At 34.5% G+C, this 18,415-nt stretch overlaps 2 protein-coding genes across 3 annotated transcripts; both read right to left on the bottom strand.

Annotated features, from left to right (window-relative positions):
• Window positions 1-1,105: 1,105 nt before the first annotated feature.
• On the bottom strand, window positions 1,106-5,377 carry LOC109002944 (probable serine/threonine-protein kinase PIX13). The gene is made up of 6 exons (XM_018980875.2): window positions 5,135-5,377; window positions 4,472-4,812; window positions 3,726-3,861; window positions 3,484-3,623; window positions 3,107-3,230; window positions 1,106-2,114 (listed from the first exon to the last, which is right to left on the bottom strand). Exons 1-6 carry the CDS (start codon window positions 5,205-5,207, stop codon window positions 1,651-1,653), a joined length of 1,278 nt encoding a protein of 425 aa, XP_018836420.2. The 5' UTR covers window positions 5,208-5,377; the 3' UTR covers window positions 1,106-1,650.
• Window positions 5,378-8,580: 3,203 nt separating this feature from the next.
• Window positions 8,581-14,142, bottom strand: LOC109002945 (probable serine/threonine-protein kinase PBL21). Of its 2 annotated transcripts, none has more exons than XM_018980876.2 (7): window positions 13,358-14,142; window positions 13,175-13,222; window positions 12,903-13,081; window positions 12,213-12,402; window positions 11,079-11,470; window positions 10,003-10,295; window positions 8,581-9,043 (listed from the first exon to the last, which is right to left on the bottom strand). In XM_018980876.2, exons 1-6 carry the CDS (start codon window positions 13,494-13,496, stop codon window positions 10,044-10,046), a joined length of 1,200 nt encoding a protein of 399 aa, XP_018836421.1. In that variant the 5' UTR covers window positions 13,497-14,142; the 3' UTR covers window positions 8,581-9,043; window positions 10,003-10,043. The 2 variants fall into 2 exon arrangements, with proteins under 2 accessions (XP_018836421.1, XP_018836424.1); XM_018980879.2 differs by having other exon boundaries at window positions 11,079-11,407.
• Window positions 14,143-18,415: the final 4,273 nt, after the last annotated feature.

Genomic DNA, 18,415 nt, shown 5'->3' with positions numbered 1-18,415 from the left:
GTTTGTTTAACATCTACTCCCGTACGTAGAGCCGAAAAGATATCCAAATTATGCATGCTAATTAAATGAAATCTAAGCAAGCTGACGACTGGCCATCAATCCATTAATGTAATCATCATGCAATCATGATTAAAGCTAGCGAGAGACTTAAAGAAAACAGCGGCCTCCGGAGGAGCTTCACATTCACGCCCATTTGATCAGCCGCCGGGGTGGTCCACCATGCATGGAATATGTGAGAGGACTTAAAAAAAAAAATGGTAACTAGAAGAAAGAAATCATGGAGGAACAAGCTACAACTAGTACTCCAACTAAAAAGCTTGCCCTGCCTTAGTGGAGATCAGCGTGCAGCATGTGGAATCATGTCTCTTAATCGCGTTTAATGTATTTATTTTTTGTGAGTAAGGGTTTCACGTGTAGGAGCATGGGCTTTAACGAAAACATCTCATTTTATGATGGGAACTCATGTGAAAGTTTGAAGTTTTTTATACCTTTTTTTGTATAATAAACTAGATGGAATAAACACAATCTACGGCCTCGACCGTTGAAGGTTTTTCAACCATTATTCCGTGTCATGCCTATGGAAAATAGCAACTCTTTTAGGGATCTCTAGTAGGATTAGGAGATAGTTATACTTTAATAGTAAAGTTGGTCGGTTTCATTAATCAACAACACCCAATAATGCATAGCTTTAATTAAAAAGCAAGATCCATTTGGGTGACACAGGGAAACAATGTTTGAAATGGATTCAGGCCTCAAGAGTCTCCTGCCTAGATTATAGGAAATTTGGCTTGGTCTGGTGATCATTTGCTGCCTAATGCCTAGTAGTTTCAGAGGCATTATTCGCTTGGATATAATTGGTCTTCCTTATTTGCGGATCTCTTAATAAGTTTTCCTAATACGTATTTTTTCTCCTATATTTGCTCCTTTAAAATCCTTATTTGCATGTGTTTTTGTTTGCAGATTTTTATTGTTTTGTCTAGGGCTGGCGTTACAAAGTAGTGTATTGGACTATTCTGGTTTTTATTGAACCTTTGTTATGTAATCAGGATGTTTTAGTAACTTTGATGCCTGGGTTTTATTATAATGTATCCTGCATGCATGTGTCTTGTTGTAACCACAGTTTTCCTTTACCATAAGTGATGGCAATCAATAAAATTAGGGTACCGTGCTCTTCCTCAAAATAAAATAAAAAAGTCAAAAAAATTTATACTAGAAAAATCTTTTTCTATAACACTCTTTTCTATAATTATGCCAAAAAGATGCATAGATTTATACTTCAAACTTACTTTATATAACTATCTTTTTCTAACTTTGAGCGATATTTTTCCATTTCCATAAGAACCAAAGCGAACCCTTTTGGAAAAGTGTGCAACTCATCAGGACTCCAAGCATAGTTATGGGCCGGCAATAGACCCAATGTTTGAGTGGGCTGAGTGACGGAGGCGAAGGCCTGAAGCCGATAGTGTCGCTGCCAGAAGGAAATAGCCAACTTTTTGTTGTAGTCACCTTTCGTTGGAAGACATTTTTCAGAGTGAAGTAGCCACAAACTAGAGACGCCAAAGATAAGCTTCTAATACAAGCTTGGACGTGTATATTACAAACTCAAAAACTAAATAGAAGAAATACTTAATGATCTCTAAGACGGAGGAACTAGTGACGATAAGCTCCAACTCCGGCGCCAATCGGAGACCGATCGCGATGGTGGGAGTTCTGGTGAATGGGATACCGACGATGGTTGGTATTTTTGACCTCTTGGCGTGTATTGGCACCATGCTTTGCACAGGCTTTTGTTTCCTTTGCTGTCATTTGAATGACACGTATCTTCATTAACTCTTCTAATACTTCTTCCATGGATGGACGATTTTTGGGGTCTGATTCGAGACATTTTAGTATCAATTGAGCTGCTTGGAAAGCACCTTCTAGTGGGTAACGTTCACGTAGCCTTGGGTCCATTTTTTTCTTGAGTTTCTTTTTGTCGGACATAGAAGGTCTAGTCCATTCCACCAAGTTGTACTCGCCTCTGGCCCTATTTGTGTCGTGTGCTTGTAAGCCTGTCAGCATTTCTAGCAACACGACGCCAAATCCATAGACATCACTTTTTACATACAAATGACCTGTTGATTAGGGTGTTTGTTAGAATATGGATACATGGGATGATCAAAATTATGTTCTTATTTTTATGTTCTTGAGATATAAATTATTCATGCAGAGTATTGAAGTAAATCTCTATCTCAAAATTACAACTCCTATGCAACTTCAATAATTTAAGAAATTAAATTGTTCTTCACCTAATATCTCTTTATCTTCGGAAATGCTTATTGATATGACGCATTTTAAGTGGTTTTATATGTCTATTATCTACATAAATAACTATTTAAAATATATCATATCAACAAGCATGAATAAGAGAATAATAAAATTTAGAATGAATGATAGTATAGCTTAAAATAATTTGTGGACGTTAAAAAAAAAAAATTTTGTACTCAGATTTAAATATACACTTTAATTTTTTAATCTTTCTAATTTGAGTCTCAGTTTCCAGGAGTACTTTTGAGTGTAATTTGTGTGCATGGCTCTAGCTAATTCTTAAATGTACACTTTTTTTCTCTTTTGAAGGAGTTTTGGACATGCATTGGCAGTTTTGGGAGTGGGATGAGACATAAAATTCTCATCTTATCATTACACATTTTTCAAATCTCTATATAAAATATAATAAACAATTCAACTTTTTTAAATCTTAATTCAGTTTTTTTAAATCCTAAAATAATAATAATATTAAAACACAATATTTTAAACTCTTAAACAAAATACAAAATTCTCATCTCACCTCCCAAACTTGCCCGGCTTAGTTTGGATAGTGAGATAAAATGATTTTAGATGAGTTGAATAGAATATTATTATAATATTATTTTTTAAGATTAAGATTTGAAAATGATGAACTATTTATTATATTTTACTTGAAAATTTAAAAAAATTATAATAATGAGATGATATCATTTTTCTATCCAAACAAACCCTAAGAGACGACAGTATCATTTTTGTAAAGGAAATCAACAACCTTTTAATTTCACAAAGCTCATGTAATAATTGAAAATTGGGGTATTACCGGTTGCAACATATTCAGGAGCTGCATAGCCATAAGTGCCCATGACACACGTTGTCACGTGCGAGTCGCCGTTTAGCGGGCCCAACTTTGCCAGCCCAAAATCCGAAAGCTTGGCATTGTAGGCCTACAACAAGAAACCCAACACACAATCAAAGATACAAGTAAGAGAGTGGCAAAGAAAAGAAATTAAAAACCACCCAACTGTTAATAAATTTGTTGAAGTGGATTCAGTTTCAAATCACAAGGAAACCTGTCATGTAGTCTGATTGGCATAATCTAGTCTCTAAAATGGAAATCTGAAGTTCGAAACCTCCCTTCTCCAACTCAAAAAAAAAAAAATATCAAAATCAAAATCAAAATCACAGGGGAAACCTTACCCCATCCAACAGTATATTGGATGTCTTAAAATCGCGATATATGACAGATTTCTCTGATGTGTGCAGGAAAGACAGCCCCCGAGCCGCTCCTATTGCTATGTCAAGCCTTGTATCCCATGAAAGTGGTTCTGGAGCTCCTTCTATGGTAAGCACATGACATGTAGATGTGATCAGTTAAAGAAATGAAGCAAAAATTGCATAGTTAATGTGATGATCGATTGGAAGTTGTTCTTAGTTCTTACTTTTGAAAAGGTGTTTTTCCAAGCTTCCCTTTTGCATATATTCGTAGACAAGAAGGTACTCCTTGTCTTCCCAACAGTACCCCAGGAGCTTGACTAGGTTCGGATGGGAGAACTTTCCCAAGAATTTCACCTCCGCCTGTGCCCACAAACACATGAATGACAAGGTCGTCTAAAATGGTTCGATTTCCTGGATCAAAACTACTGTTCTGGTTCAACAAATTAATAACCAAATGCATGGCATATTTAAAAGAAAAAATCGCCGTAGGTACGTAGGCAGAATATATATATTATTATTTTGTTAATCCATTTCTATCAGCTCGATCGGCCTTGAGTCACGTAAATTAACCCCACAAATTTCTGGGCTCTCATCATTACCAGCATAAGCAAATGATCTTATAGAAAAGGTACTTAAACCATGCCCAGTCAAAATATTCTATATATAAATATATATATGTTTCGATCGGTCAACTAAGAAAACTTCAACAACTTGAAAGAAAATGCAAAAAAGTTTTCGTGGAAAACTCGAGCATGTTGAAAAAACTGTCCCAGTGCAGTGGCCACGGGGCCTCCCAATAATTAATAGTACAGATATAGCCACTTCTTTTGAAAAATCTGAATTGCCAAACTTTATATAGGAATTAAAAAGTCTCGCACATTTTTTTTTTTAATTTTAATTCATTCCGAGTGAGTCAGTCAATGGTATCGCGAACGAACAGGGAGAATAGACGAGTAGATCAGGAGGTTACCTTCCATTCTTTCAACCCCTGGGGGCTGTCGGGGTTCGATTTCTTGACGGCAACAGCCATGCCAGCGCCGACCTTGGATGGCGCGTAAGTGTTCACGTCCACCCAACCTTTGAAAACTCTTCCGAAACCTCCCTCGCCCAGCACCGTATCCGGTCTGAAATTTCGTGTTGCACTCTTTAGCTCTGCAAGAGTGAACGCTTTCAGATTCGGGGTTATGACCCTTCCGGTCTGAGGCGTCGATTCCTCCAAGTTGCTTTGAACGAGGTTTCCATTTTGTGTCGCATTGCTGCTGCTTCGTGATGTCCATCGCCCACTTTCTTTGCTAATGTTTCTTGATATTTCTGCATGAAATGAAAGGAAAGGAAAAAGTGCGAGTTAAACAGCAGAGTCGTCGGGCGCTTCAAAAGCTACCTCGAATTTTCCATGATATTCTTGTTATTTTTATATTAATATAAAACCTTTAAACAACGTACAAAATAGACAAAGCAGACAACATGAGTGTTAGAAACTCTGATACTTTGTTTGAGAAATTTACGTGAAGAAATACAAAGGAGATCGGAGAAAGAAAATCACAAACAAGAACTGAAACCGAGAACCCGACAGATTATGGAAGGACAAAGGAGAAAGGGAGAATTGATTGGTAAATTCAGAAGGGGTACGTACCAGATGGGCTAGAAGGTTTGGTGGTGCCTGGGCTATGGTGGTTACTCACCGGAGCTGCAAAGCAGTTTCCCATGACGATAACTCTTTTTCTTTTGGTCTTTTAACTTTTAAGTCTGTCGCGACGCAGATACTTATGCAGTTCTCCGCAGTCTCCAACTTCCTCCAAAGAGAAAAGAAAGAGCCAAGAAATTTCCAAGCAAAAGAAAACTAGTATAGAGAGATCAGCTTGGGCATTGGACCTCTCTCTCTCTCTCTCGTTTATGTCGTTTATATATAGTTCTTCCCTTTTAGATTAATTTCGGTATTAATAATAAATTAGGCACATATATAAAATTTATTTTATCATTATGGGATGTAATTAGTCGATATATAGAATATTTGTACTGTTAAATGAAGGAAAGGAAATATAAATAATTTCATCCTTTCATCTGTTGCTGAGCTTACCCTTTTAGATTTTACATGACATAATCAAAGCTGACAGAATAATACAAACAAAAAAATAATAATAATAAAAATTTGCGGTGGCAAGTCGTGCAGAGTGAGAAAAGGGTTCAACCTTTTTCCTGTCTAGCTAATTTGTTAGTGGGGTTTTGACCATACTGCTACCTAATTAAATAAAAGAAATCGAATACGTCCCTTTTAGATTTTAATAACCCTCTAACTGGCTCTAGCTATAAAAAAAATTATTTATTTACGATCATTTAATTTTAATAAAATAATTATTTATAATTAAATTTAATTATAAATAATCTTTTAATTATAATAAATTAGTCATAAAAATCTATTTTTTTTGTAATATCTTTTATATATTGGACGAAAATTTTTTTTTTATTAGTTATCATTGATTATTCTATACTTTATATTTTATAAAACATATCTCCAGAGCTTATGAAAAACTGCAATACACGTAGACAATTAGGCCTCGTCAATTACGTTCCCATTAATGGTCGGCCTCATTTTTCTACGAGTAGACGGGAGAAAGGGACCACTGCTACCCGCTACCACCTAGGAATATTGCTTGGGGATTAATGGCGAATGAAAACATATATATTTATTAATGACGAATGAAATCATATCAATTTGTAAATTTATATTTGTAAGATTTTTTTGTGATTGTAATACTTGTTATTGAAAATGGGGGGAGGACCATGCTCTATTGAGTAAGTTTTTAATTTTTTTTTCCTTAACTTAGCTAAAATACTCGACGAGGTTTAATTAATAAAAAATTCTATTTACAATCTTGAGTAAGAAACTGTGTACAATTTTATTGATAAATGAAAGTAAAAGAAAAAAAATTATCATTTTAAAAAAGATATTATTATAATTTTAATTTTTTTTTAAATATAATTATATAGACTTACGTGAATAATCCCTATTTAGAGATTGTACGTAGATTAATTCTTAATGAATTGATCGGTGCTGGACAAAATATGAGATCGATTTTTAACTTTTGTTTGTTTTTTAATATTTTAACATGTTTAATTTTCAGATTTGTAAATCCAATCCACATGCATCCACAGTCAAACGATAACAAAACCTATTTATTTAATGTTCTTTAAATTTTATTATTAATATCTTTATTTTTTTCTAAAATCATACCCCAATTTTTGAATGCATAAAAAAAATCTTTTAATTTAATAATTTCGCTAAATTATCTCTTAATTCAACCCAAAGGTACTTTTGCCTTTATATATATAACCATGTCATCTATAAATATGAGTAATGTTAAATACAGTTTTGAATTGTATAAACCACATGCACTCTATTTAAAAAAAAGTAAGATCCACCATTATAAAAATATATAATTTTTTTTATGTAAATTTTAAATTTATTCATTTTTTTTAAAAAGAATACACAGAATTTACACGTTTTAAGACTACAAATATCATCTCTCTAACAAGAGAAAAATGGTCTCCATCGCATCTATTATATAGACTTGATTTTTAGAGTGATATGCACGGCATTAGTATACGTGTGTGACTTGACTCATGTGAATGTAAAAGTTTTATTTGCACAGAAAGTAAGGTGGATAGGAAATTTCTGACATTAATTTGGATTAAGACACATGTATGGATTGGATTTAAGGATTCTTTAAGTGAAAACCTTGTGCTTAAATCAATATATAGGCCAAGACTGTGTCACGCCTTACAGCTGTAAACGTGCTGGACACAAAAATGGTACATAATTTCCAAGATTTACATGATGTCAACAATAATATCATACTTCCTAATTAAGTTCTTAATTTGTAAATTAGGTTTTAATTAATAAAATAATTACTTTGCCGGCCGCCTATCTGACCATTCATGAGGAGAAAGAAAGGAAAACATTAAGCACTACTAAATATTAAATTAATTAATTTAGAGATCCTGAATTTGGGTTGATGAAATGTTGGAAATTCTTGAACGAAAAATTCTATTTGCAGTCTTGAGTTGGGGATTGCGTGTATAGTCTTATTATAGTTTTAAATTTTTTTTTAAACATAACTGTATAGAATTATATGAACAATCCCCATTTAGAGACTGTATATAGACTAACTCTTCTTGAACACCAATGATAGCATACATGAATTTCTGAATGATAAAGAAGCCATGCATAGAAACTTCTGAAGAAATTAGCTGCAAAGCATTTTTGACATAGAAGTCCACGGTCTTATGTATTTGGAGAAGGTGCATGTATTTATTTCTTAGTATGGTGATTGACCATTAACTTAGCATTTAAGGATTGGTTAGCTTTAGATCCAACAATATCTTTTTATTTTATAATAAAAAAAATCTTAGAATGGTCATGTTAAGATTCGAGGAAGTATGAATGATTCTCCCATTGGATAATTCATATCCAAAATTCAAGGTCTTAGGAAAAAAAACAAACATCCATAATGCAATCCTCTTCTGGGTTGGTGGTCTGAAGGGACCAAATGGGTCAAATTCCAATGTCATATTCATAGCTTAACCCGCTGGATACTGTGTATTACTCCATTAACAAAGAAAGAAAAGCATCATCCTCAAAATATTAAAACAATCCAACAGCACCCACACGCTGTCGTTGAATCTAACAACGGCATGAACAGGTCAGGTTTGATTCATAGAAAACATGTCTAACTGTCCTTTTCACATTCCTGCTTTATACTCGAGAAGAATCTCAGAAAAATCACTCAAAAGTAAAGGATGAACCCATATTGACTCCATCACACCAAATAGGTTCTTCATATGATCATGTTTAGCCAAGCACAACCAATCAAGATCCCATATTCTAAAGGCTTGAATGAAAGAGAGCATGTATCCTACAACATCTATTGAGAATTCCATACTGAATGAAAAGCCCACATGAGTAGTGCTAAATGCTATAAAACCGATTCCACATGTGTATCATTCTCCCACTATAAGCCTTAAAGTTCCGACACGAACCGTACGAACTCTTAATCCAAGCAATATCAGAATAATACAAGGTCAAGAACAAATATTTTTTTCCCCTAATTTCATTAAATTCAAGATTCAAGAATCCAGACAATAATTACACAAAGGTAGACCCCATAACAGCACAATACAATGTGTATATGGGTAGGTTTAACTTATCTTTCTTCTTCTCCTGGCCATGTTGGGCTAAGCATGACAACACAAAATGAGCTCCAAAACCAAGCAAAACCTCACCACGTTTGAATTTCTTGATTCCCATTTCAATGGCACCATCGAGTGGACTCTCTTCTTCTTACAAGTCCCGAGCCAATAATCATAAACACCTAACCACTTTTAATTACTTCAAATAATAATAATAATAAAAAATATAATTCCCAAACCTGGATATATATAACATAAAGCATACATATATATACTCATTCTCTAGGTGCATATATAATACAATGGAGAATGGATTTCAATACATTTTTCTTCTAAATTTGCCTAGGCAGCAAACCTGCAAGAACAGATTATGAAGAACAAATATTAGAAGGCAGATTCCATCATCTTCTCTACTTAAATCAAATAAGGAAGCCAAGGATAATTGAACAACAAATTACATCTGACGGAGAGAGGAACTTCCTCTCTTAATGATCAGTTACAATAGAATATTGCTACCAACTCAGGTACTAGTGAACTATGACACCTACACCTAAACAAAATAAAAAATTTATCCGTTTCTTTGCATGATAATGGCAAACTCGTGAAAATTATTTACAAAGACAAAAAGTTTGACACTCCCTCCCACCCCAAAAAGATATTGATACACAAATACAAATACACAGGAAATAAAAAGTGCTATGATTCTTAATGAACAAGAAAAATAGAAGGATATAAAGGGATAAAAAGATTTCCTTTCTATAAAGTAACTCCCAGAATGAAAAATGAGGAAAAGACAACTACCATACAATCAATACTGACACAGGGTCACAACCCGACTTCACTGAGTTAAGAAAACACATACACAAGACCAGGTGGAATCCTAAATTCACTTTCTCGGGTTATAATTGCAATAGGGGAAAATAAAGATGCTGAATAAAGAAAAAAAGAAAATGTAGGAGTCGTAAGACATTTGCAAAGATATACATAAGGTCTGAAGATTTCTTTAATGTTAACCGATATCTGCACCTTTCAATGACTTCTGTAAGAATTTGACAATCGTATGAAAAATGATATGTAACAAAATGATAATTCATGATACGATAATTGGAATTTAGATAAAACAATGAGAATCAATAGCTTCTTTTGACTTTTTCAGGAGGTGGGAGCATTGCAGCATCTCTGCAATCAATGGGTGCAGCCTTCGTAATAAATGTATTTGCAAACAGCAAAACTGAAGTAATTTTTGTTTCTTTTGCCAGTACATTTTGTAACAAAATATTTCTAAACCCAATATTGAGTGAGTTGGTGCCTTACAGTTAATCAAAGCATTTCAGCAGCTTCTGCCTATCAATGTTTTAAACAGAAGATGACTGAGGCGGGGGACTGTGGACCCGGCTATTATGGACTTCAGAGGTGCAAGTCTGAGAGGACAAGTACTCGAGTGCCACGACAATATCGCCAATAAGAGGGCGGAATGTTGGTTGCTCCTGAAGACACATTGCAGTAATAGCGATTGCATGATGCAAACAACGAACAGGGAAGCAACCTTGCAATAAAGGATCAACTAATTGGATGAACTTCCTTCGGTCCCTCAAAAATGGACGAGACTGCAACGGAGAAACAGATTACATATCAGAGAGAGAGAGAGAGAGAGAGAGAGGATAAAAAAAAGTGCATTTCTGATGGTCTAGGAGTTTTTCTTTTTTTTTTTAATTTTTAATGCTAGGGGAGCCACCCCACGATAGAGCCTTAGGACTCACCCATAAAACCTAAACGCCCAGGGAAACTAGCAAAGCAACCCACCGCCATGGCCTCCCACTTAAATTGCAGTTTAATCCCAGGGGGAATCGAACCTGTGACATGGGACTCATGCACACATGTTCGCCCTTACCACTTGGGCTACCCACGGGTGGGTGATATAGGAGCATTTTTATCACCATAAAACAACAAAATTGGATCTGAAACAATCAATTGCTTGGAGGATCCAAGAGCCAAACTCATTCATAGAGTCTAGCCGTAAAAATTGGGTACAACTTTAGGGCTGGTTTGGTTACACAAACCAAACCATCTCATCTCATCTCATATAATCATTATAATTTTTCTAAACTTTTACACAAAATATAATAAACAATTCAACTTTTTCAAATCCCAAAACAAAAATAATATTAAAAAATAATGTTCTAACAATATTTTAGTCAACTTTCGACTTTTATCTCATGTCATGTCATGTCATCTCATGAACATGCCATGGAGAGAACACAAATCAGATTATACACACTTAATAATGCTTGGACATGCCATGAACTTATAAATAGAATGGGAAATGAAAAGGGGACGGGGAATAAAAGATTGAAATGCTACAGGGGAAAAGAGAGAGAGAGTTAACTCACCCAAGAAACAAGGTTCTGCTCTCCCTGCTTCTTACTACAGTCTATTGCCCTCCGGCCAGTGATCAACTCCAACAGAACCACACCAAGGCTATAGATATCAGATTTAAGGGTCAACTTGCCACTCATTGCATACTCTGGGGCACAGTAACCATATGTTCCCATCACTCTGGTTGAAACATGAGTATTGTCACCAACAGGTCCCAGTTTAGCAAGCCCAAAATCTGAGAGCTTTGGATTGAACTCATTGTCCAGCAAGATATTTGCAGATTTCAAGTCGCGGTAAATAACAGGGGGATTGGCTTTGCAGTGGAGATACTCAAGGCCACGAGCTGCACCAACAGCAATTTTTATTCTAGTATTCCAACTCAGTGGTTCTTTCTCAGGGTCCAGATCTGAATACACATAGTGACTAATCAGTCCCTTCAATCAAAGAAATTAAAATACGGTGTTGCTGCAGTGTTAGAGAAATTCTGGTAGTCTTTCCCCATTACACAAGTACTTAACACATACAGGTTTTTACACGATCTTTTCTGGAGGGAAATCTGGGGTGGAGGCATTACCACTCCAATATCTGATAAGACAGTACATAGAATAAAACTAACTTCTACTAGATTGCTTGCACTGGAAGACAGTACATAATTTATCACTCAATTTATTTCGGGGAATAACACCACATGTCAGCAACGTTGGACCAAGTAACTCAAAAAATTGCACTGGAAGTTGTGGAATCAGCAATTCATAATCTGCAAGCCCACTACGGTATTTTCCAATTTTAACAACTAGGCAGTTCATGTATGTATTTAACAAGAAAAACTATAATCTGGATGATATATCCTCAAGGTCTTCCAGACACAAACCTATTACTAACAATTGATCCTTTTTCTGAATTTTATTTAACCGTCCTCCAATATTAGTAAAGGCTAAATGATTAAATGAGAGGGGGAGACACTAAAGAAAGCACACGCAAGATCATCCAGATTTAAATTTTCCAGTTAAAGAAATGAATGTGTACTGTTGAACTAAGGAATAATAGGCCACTAGCACATTGAACTATACAGGAAAAAAAAAATCCATGACATTACTCTCCATACATTTTAAAAAGACCCCCCCCCCCCTTCCCCCCGGGGTACTTACCGAAGAGATGATCTTCCAAACAACCCATTGGCATGTACTCATAAACCAACAGTCTCTGATCTCCATCAGTGCAATAGCCAATCAAGGTGACGAGATTAGAATGGTGTAACAAGCTTAGCATGAGAACCTCCACAAGGAATTCCTTAAACCCCTGGATGCCATCATGATTAAGTTGTTTAATTGCAACGATCTGCTCATGAAAACCAAGTGATTTACGATGAATACAAGTATAACTTAAACATATTCTAAAAATGAGGATGGCTAGTAACATATTTATTCCCATCAAAAGGAACTTTTTTGTTAAGTTTCTTGTACAAGTAACATGCCGAATAATTCCCATATATTGAACCATCCAAAACCCAGCAATTACTAATACTCTACCTATCAATTTTACAAAGGCTGCATTCGGCTTTGAGAACGGCTATAATTCAAGAAGAGAAAAACTTTAACTTAATTATGTCAGATTCTTCCAGTGAACAAAAACAAAATTTGTAAATGCCGCGCCATGAACCTAATTATTGCAGATTCATACACTGTTAAGGTTCCTAATATTGAAAATACGTGCTTTTTTTCCTTTCGTATTCAAGAAGCTTAAACTAAATATCAAAACCCATAGCCGTTCCCCTAAATTCTTATACTTCAATGAAACCAAACGCAAATTTCATAACATCTAAAAATGCCAGTACTTGCCTGGCCTGTCTCAAGTCGGCCCTTGTAAACCCTTCCAAAACCCCCTTCCCCGATTAGATTCACCTCCCTAAAACCTCTTGTGGCTGCTGCTAGTTCACGAAATGTAAAACTGCGTGCCGGACTGCATTTTGGGCTGTTGCCTCTGTTATGATTCAAAGTACCTTTCCCTTTCCCGTTATCTGAAATGATAAGCACACAATTCAATCCCACCATTCTCAAATGTAAATATGAGAAGAAAAACCAAGTTCCAAAATGGCTGGGGATTTCTGTACCATTATCATAGGAGTCCTTTCCCCTGCCACCACCTGGATATCCACATCCTAACCAAACAAAAATAGCAAATTGTTCCTGTTAGTGATAATACACTAGAATATGATAAAATCTAAATTAGAAGGAAACCAGTCTGACCGAAGCACTGAAATCTCACTATTTTTAACACAAAAACGCGCACATACCTGAGGAATCAGCAGAATGCCGTGTGCCGGATCGCGGACCATTCTCAATTTCGATCCTTCGAACATCATTTCGTCTAGGACTGAAGCAAGAAAAGCAACCCATTCCCTCTCTCTCTCTCTCTCTCTCTAGTGCACACATAAAAAAACAGAATAAATTCCCACAATCAACAGTGAACCACCACCTGAAACAAATGTCTCATCCCACCCACGCATCTCAAATTCCCACAATTTAACATGAAATAGAAAGAAAAAGGAAGACAACACAACCCAAGTGTCCCTATGAAGACACAGGATAGATCAAGCAGCTCCCTCAACCCGGGAAAAAAAAAAAGCGAAGAACTTCACTACTAAATCGAAGCCCAATTAAAAAATAACTCAACAAATAGAACAAAGACAAACATAAAAAGGAACAAATAAATCTTACAAAAAAACATACAAAAAACAAAGGGTTTTGACAAGTCCGTCTAGCAAATGGCGTTGGGATAACGGGTAAGGCACGGGAAAAAGAAAAACGAAACAAAATTACGCGGTGAAGGAGAAAAATGTGCGCAAAATTCAGAGACTGAGAGAGAACACAACAAATTTAGAGGCAGAGCTCGCGGCGACTCTGGTAATAATAGCTGGATTTTACTTTGTGTCTCTGTGCAGAATTTCTTTGCTAGTGTATGCTTTTCCTATTTTCTTGGGTTTTTTGTAAACCAGCATAAGCAAGCATTAATGTTTGTGCGTGATTATTGCCCAGTCGCTCTCGCCGTCCCTCCCGCTCACTCTGATTTTCTTCCTCTCCTCTCCTTCCCTTTTCTTTTTTAATTTTTTTTTTCTTTTTTCGTTTAAATACTTTTTGCTGCATTTAAACGTTACGGTCACCCTGCTGGCATATGAGATTACGGTTTTGACCTCGCTGGTTGGGTATTTATTACGAAGTTCGACACTGACAGTTTCGGATCCAAACCGAACTGAATCAGCTTTATGTATGCGATCGACGTTGGATACGTTTATCTTCTTCGTTAACGGCTTCGATGCGCGTGACGTTTGATTCCCGCCTGGGGTTGATGTGCTGACACCACACTAAAATGACATAATTGGGCACCGATCATTTCAGTGTTTTTCCACTACTGTGTCGTGACAAATGTAATTTCATATACAGCATGTGAATGATTCTCTTTTTAATTTATTCGGAAAAATGGATCGCCGAATTTGTTTTGTTTAATTCCCCTCGGTTCTGATATTAGAATTACACGGTGTGAAACGCTGAACTCGAGGCATTGTCAAAACAAAAAGTAATAGAGAAATTAAATTTATAATCGTGTATAAGTACTGTATAATTTATTTAAAAAAAATTAATAAATATGAAATTTATATAAAAAAAAATTTAATAATAAGTCTTATTATTTTTTAAAATAATTATACGATATTTACGCACTTTACGACTGTATTTAACATTATTCAATTAGAAAACAACACACATTTTAGATAAGTGTAAAGATAATATTTTTTAAAAAAATTATATTTTTATAAAAGATCTCGGACCAAATTAAAGGGATAAATTTATTTATTTTTTTTACTAATAAATGGACTAGTCAAATGAATAAAAATAAACTCAACCTGAAGTTCTATGGTGGCAATATATCTATATTCCCTACTTATCAAAGGGACTACAAATAGAGTTTAGACCATTTAAAATTGCAAGATAATCAATGTACATTACACCCGTTCATTCCAAGCAAAAAATTTACTATAATATATGGTTGAGGTGTTTAATTTATACATGTGGTGACTAAAAATAATTCCGAATGTGGCTTAGAGCAAAGTTTTTATATATTTTAAATTTTCTTATTCTTAATCGTATAAATTGATGTGACGGGTTTTAAATAGCTTAAATAATTATAGACCACTTACTTAGATATAAAGTTATTTAAAATATAAAATTAGGATAATGAGGATGCAAGATACAAAGTGGTAAAGCGAAAAGAAGATCTTACCTAACCTTAATGATATTATTGGCTTTAGGGTGCAGTCGCGACAAGTTTAAGATTTGGCCAAGGGAATGCTTAGGAACGAGACGAAATGAGAAATTGCGAATAATAATGAAATAATTTGAGTTATGATAATTTTTAAAATTTTGGAAAATGAGAAAAAAAATTTGAATAAAAAAAAGTTAAATTTAAAATATTATTAAAATTAATTTCTTAATATTATTTTTATTTTAAAATAAAAAATTGAATTACTTTTTATGTTATGTTTTGTTTGAAAGTTTAATAAAATTATAATGAGTAGATGAAAAAGTTAAAAATTTGAAATTAAGACCTCGTTTGTTTTCACAACTATTTTCATCTAATCATTACAATTTTTTTAAATTTTCACACAAAAGAAAATAAACAATTCAATTTTTTAAAATCTTAAAACAAAAATAATATTAAAAAAATATATTATAACAATATTTTATTTAACTTTTAACTTTTATCTAAACTCATATAATCTGTGATTTTTTTTTATTTTATTTTTATATTTGATTGATATTTAAGAAGGAAATGAGATTATATGAGATGAAACCAAACGAAACAATTCCATTTTCCAAACAACCCCTAATTGTCCATGTGAGATTCATAAAGATGTGTGGGATAAAGGGGATTAAAAAGGTCTATTTTTAGTAGTTAACCTTGGGGAATACGAGGGTTAAGGACACTAATACACTAAAAAGAAAAAAGAACTTAAAAAAAAAATGTTTGGTTTTCTTTGAGTATTAGACTATTTTAACTATTTACTTTGATCTCTTTTCCCACCAACCGACCAAAAGATAAAAAGAAAGAAAGAAAAGAAAGCCGGATCATGAAATTATGGATAATTCACCCAACTAAAAAACAACATTTCTTGAGGCCGAAAGGGACAAAAAAGGGAGCGGGACAAGACAACAAATTACAATCAAAGTGTAAAAAAAAAAAAAAGGTGAAAAGAAATTATGAGTTAGTCAAACTTGTCCAAACGTAACGTACGGGGGCCATGGCGGTGATTCGGTGATACCTCAATAGTCAAAACCGTTACCACTTTTATTCCTTTTGGACTGTAATTAGAAGGTAAAAGGTATGAAACCCGCGAGGCCGGGATCCAATACCTTCTTATGTGGGCCCCAATTGCATGGCCCCACTTTCTTGGAAATACCAGGACACGAACTCCCCTAGCAAAACACGCGCAAGCCATATAGGTTTTTTTTTTTTTTTTTTTCAAAGCTAGAGAATTCACAACACAAGAAAAACACCATATATAGTATTCGAGCGTGTAAACATCACTATTTTTTGAATTAAAGTAGAGTCTATATAGTTAAAAAAAAAAATTTTTTATGAAGGTTTAGATTCAATAATGTGAGTGAAACTTGCACACATAAAATTATAAATCCTGATTGTAACAAATTTATACATTAATAATGTGTTAAACACATTAATAAACAAATCTTATTAAAAGGATAAATGGAATTATCGAAACTTTTTTCATAATTAAGACACCAAAAACTGCAAAGATCTTTGATAAAGGACAAACGAGGGAGGCATTAAAAACCTCTAATTATCTCAACTTGACACTGTAGCAGCAAGCAGAAATTATCAAATTATTCAATGGAGTGTAAGCACCCGTGCATATGCATCTTTGGGTATGTGACTCACTGACTAACTAGAGATTGCCATGGATGGATTGACCTTGAGTATATTTAAGATGGAAAATCGCATGGTTGATCACTGAATGGTAATGAATAGTAGTGAAAAGTAGATAAAAAATAATAATAAAATAATAAATAGTAGTGAGGTATTCGCATCCTCCTTGAAACTTATTTAGGCAATAAACAGAGTAGAAGAAAACCAATAAATGGTGATGGCTGCCTTCCCATGTCAAGAGCTTGTTGGATGCCTTCTGGGCTCGGTTTACTAGTTTGCATGGAAGGGGGAAAGTGGAGAGATTTTAGTAGTTTAGAAGGAGGATGATAGAGGAAGAGACAGAGCTAAGGCAGCAGGTAAAGGAAAATGAAGGAAAGGAAGGTATTAGTGCTCTACAAATTAGAGATTTTAAACTCCAGAAATCAAGTCAAAATTCAGACAATTAACTTGTAAACAATGGTAGCTAGCATTTTCTCAGAAAACAATCACAAAACCATTCCCTGTTTGTCGTTCAGTTACACAGTTTAACATGTCACTTCACTTCACTTCACGTCCCGACATCTCATTGCCTGCAGGAAATGGCCATGCAGTGCACTTGGGCACCAGCCTTTCAGTGTCTACAGGAGTTACATCTCCTTACATTCGCCTCTTATCACATGGAATAACTAAAGATGTTTCTACTAAAAACAAAAATGACATAAAAACAGATATGCAAAAAAAACAAAAGCAAAAGACAACGACCCCACAATGAATACAGGAAGGATAATATCTTCTTTGTCGGATAAATAAACTGCAAGACCAATATCAGATAACATATATTAATCATAAAGAGCACTGAAACATTTCCACAGTTGCCCAATCAACAGGATGTTAAACCAAGAAATACATGGTTTGCATTCCGATATTTGAACCATCATGATTTATCTGTAGTGGTGGTATAAGGAAATTAGGCACACCAGAACTTCGTCAACATAGGTAACATTATCAACATGGACGAGCAGATCTACGTTCAAAGTTTTAAACAAACTAAGGAACAGATTATTGCCTAGTTGAATCAAGAAAACCCAGTTTTTTTTTCTCAGTTTGGTACTCAAATAGTTTTTTCTTTACAGATTCTTAAAATATTTGCAATGCCCTGCCAACATAATCAATTGACTGCATCAAATTCTTGCAGCATGATAAACTAAAGTGGGATTCGTCGTACCAAATGTTTCCCCCAATCTAGCCCTAAAACTAAAAACATTTTCATGAGAACAGAACAAAACTATAATTTCATCACGAGATGTTTACATAACAGAAAACCAAGTGAATTGAACAAAAAAAAAAAAAAAATAGCACGTTTCCGATCATTAATTACCAATTACCCAGATTCAAAATCAAGAATGAATCGACAAATCAGAAAAAAGGAGAGAAA

This window comes from Juglans regia, chromosome 11 (assembly GCF_001411555.2).
Source record: "Juglans regia cultivar Chandler chromosome 11, Walnut 2.0, whole genome shotgun sequence".
NCBI classification, from domain to species: Eukaryota; Viridiplantae; Streptophyta; class Magnoliopsida; order Fagales; family Juglandaceae; genus Juglans; species Juglans regia.
The sequence above is the reverse complement of the archived record's forward strand: the minus strand, read 5'-3'. Positions and strand labels throughout refer to the sequence as shown.

What these genes read in the sequence shown, in the direction of transcription:
- LOC109002944 (XM_018980875.2), bottom strand. Translation starts at nt 5,207, where the DNA reads ATGGGAAACTGCTTTGCAGCTCCGGTGAGTAACCACCATAGCCCAGGC. An exon ending in AGGGGTTGAAAGAATGGAAG is followed by an intron (nt 3,862 to 4,471) that starts GTAACCTCCTGA and finishes TTGTGGGCACAG; the next exon opens with GCGGAGGTGAAATTCTTGGG. An exon ending in CCAATATACTGTTGGATGGG is followed by an intron (nt 3,231 to 3,483) that starts GTAAGGTTTCCC and finishes TTCTTGTTGTAG; the next exon opens with GCCTACAATGCCAAGCTTTC.
- LOC109002945 (XM_018980876.2), bottom strand. Translation starts at nt 13,496, where the DNA reads ATGTGTGCACTAGAGAGAGAGAGAGAGAGAGAGGGAATGGGTTGCTTT. An exon ending in GCCGACTTGAGACAGGCCAG is followed by an intron (nt 12,403 to 12,902) that starts GCAAGTACTGGC and finishes TTTCATGAGCAG; the next exon opens with ATCGTTGCAATTAAACAACT. An exon ending in TTTGGAAGATCATCTCTTCG is followed by an intron (nt 11,471 to 12,212) that starts GTAAGTACCCCG and finishes ATGTGTATTCAG; the next exon opens with ATCTGGACCCTGAGAAAGAA.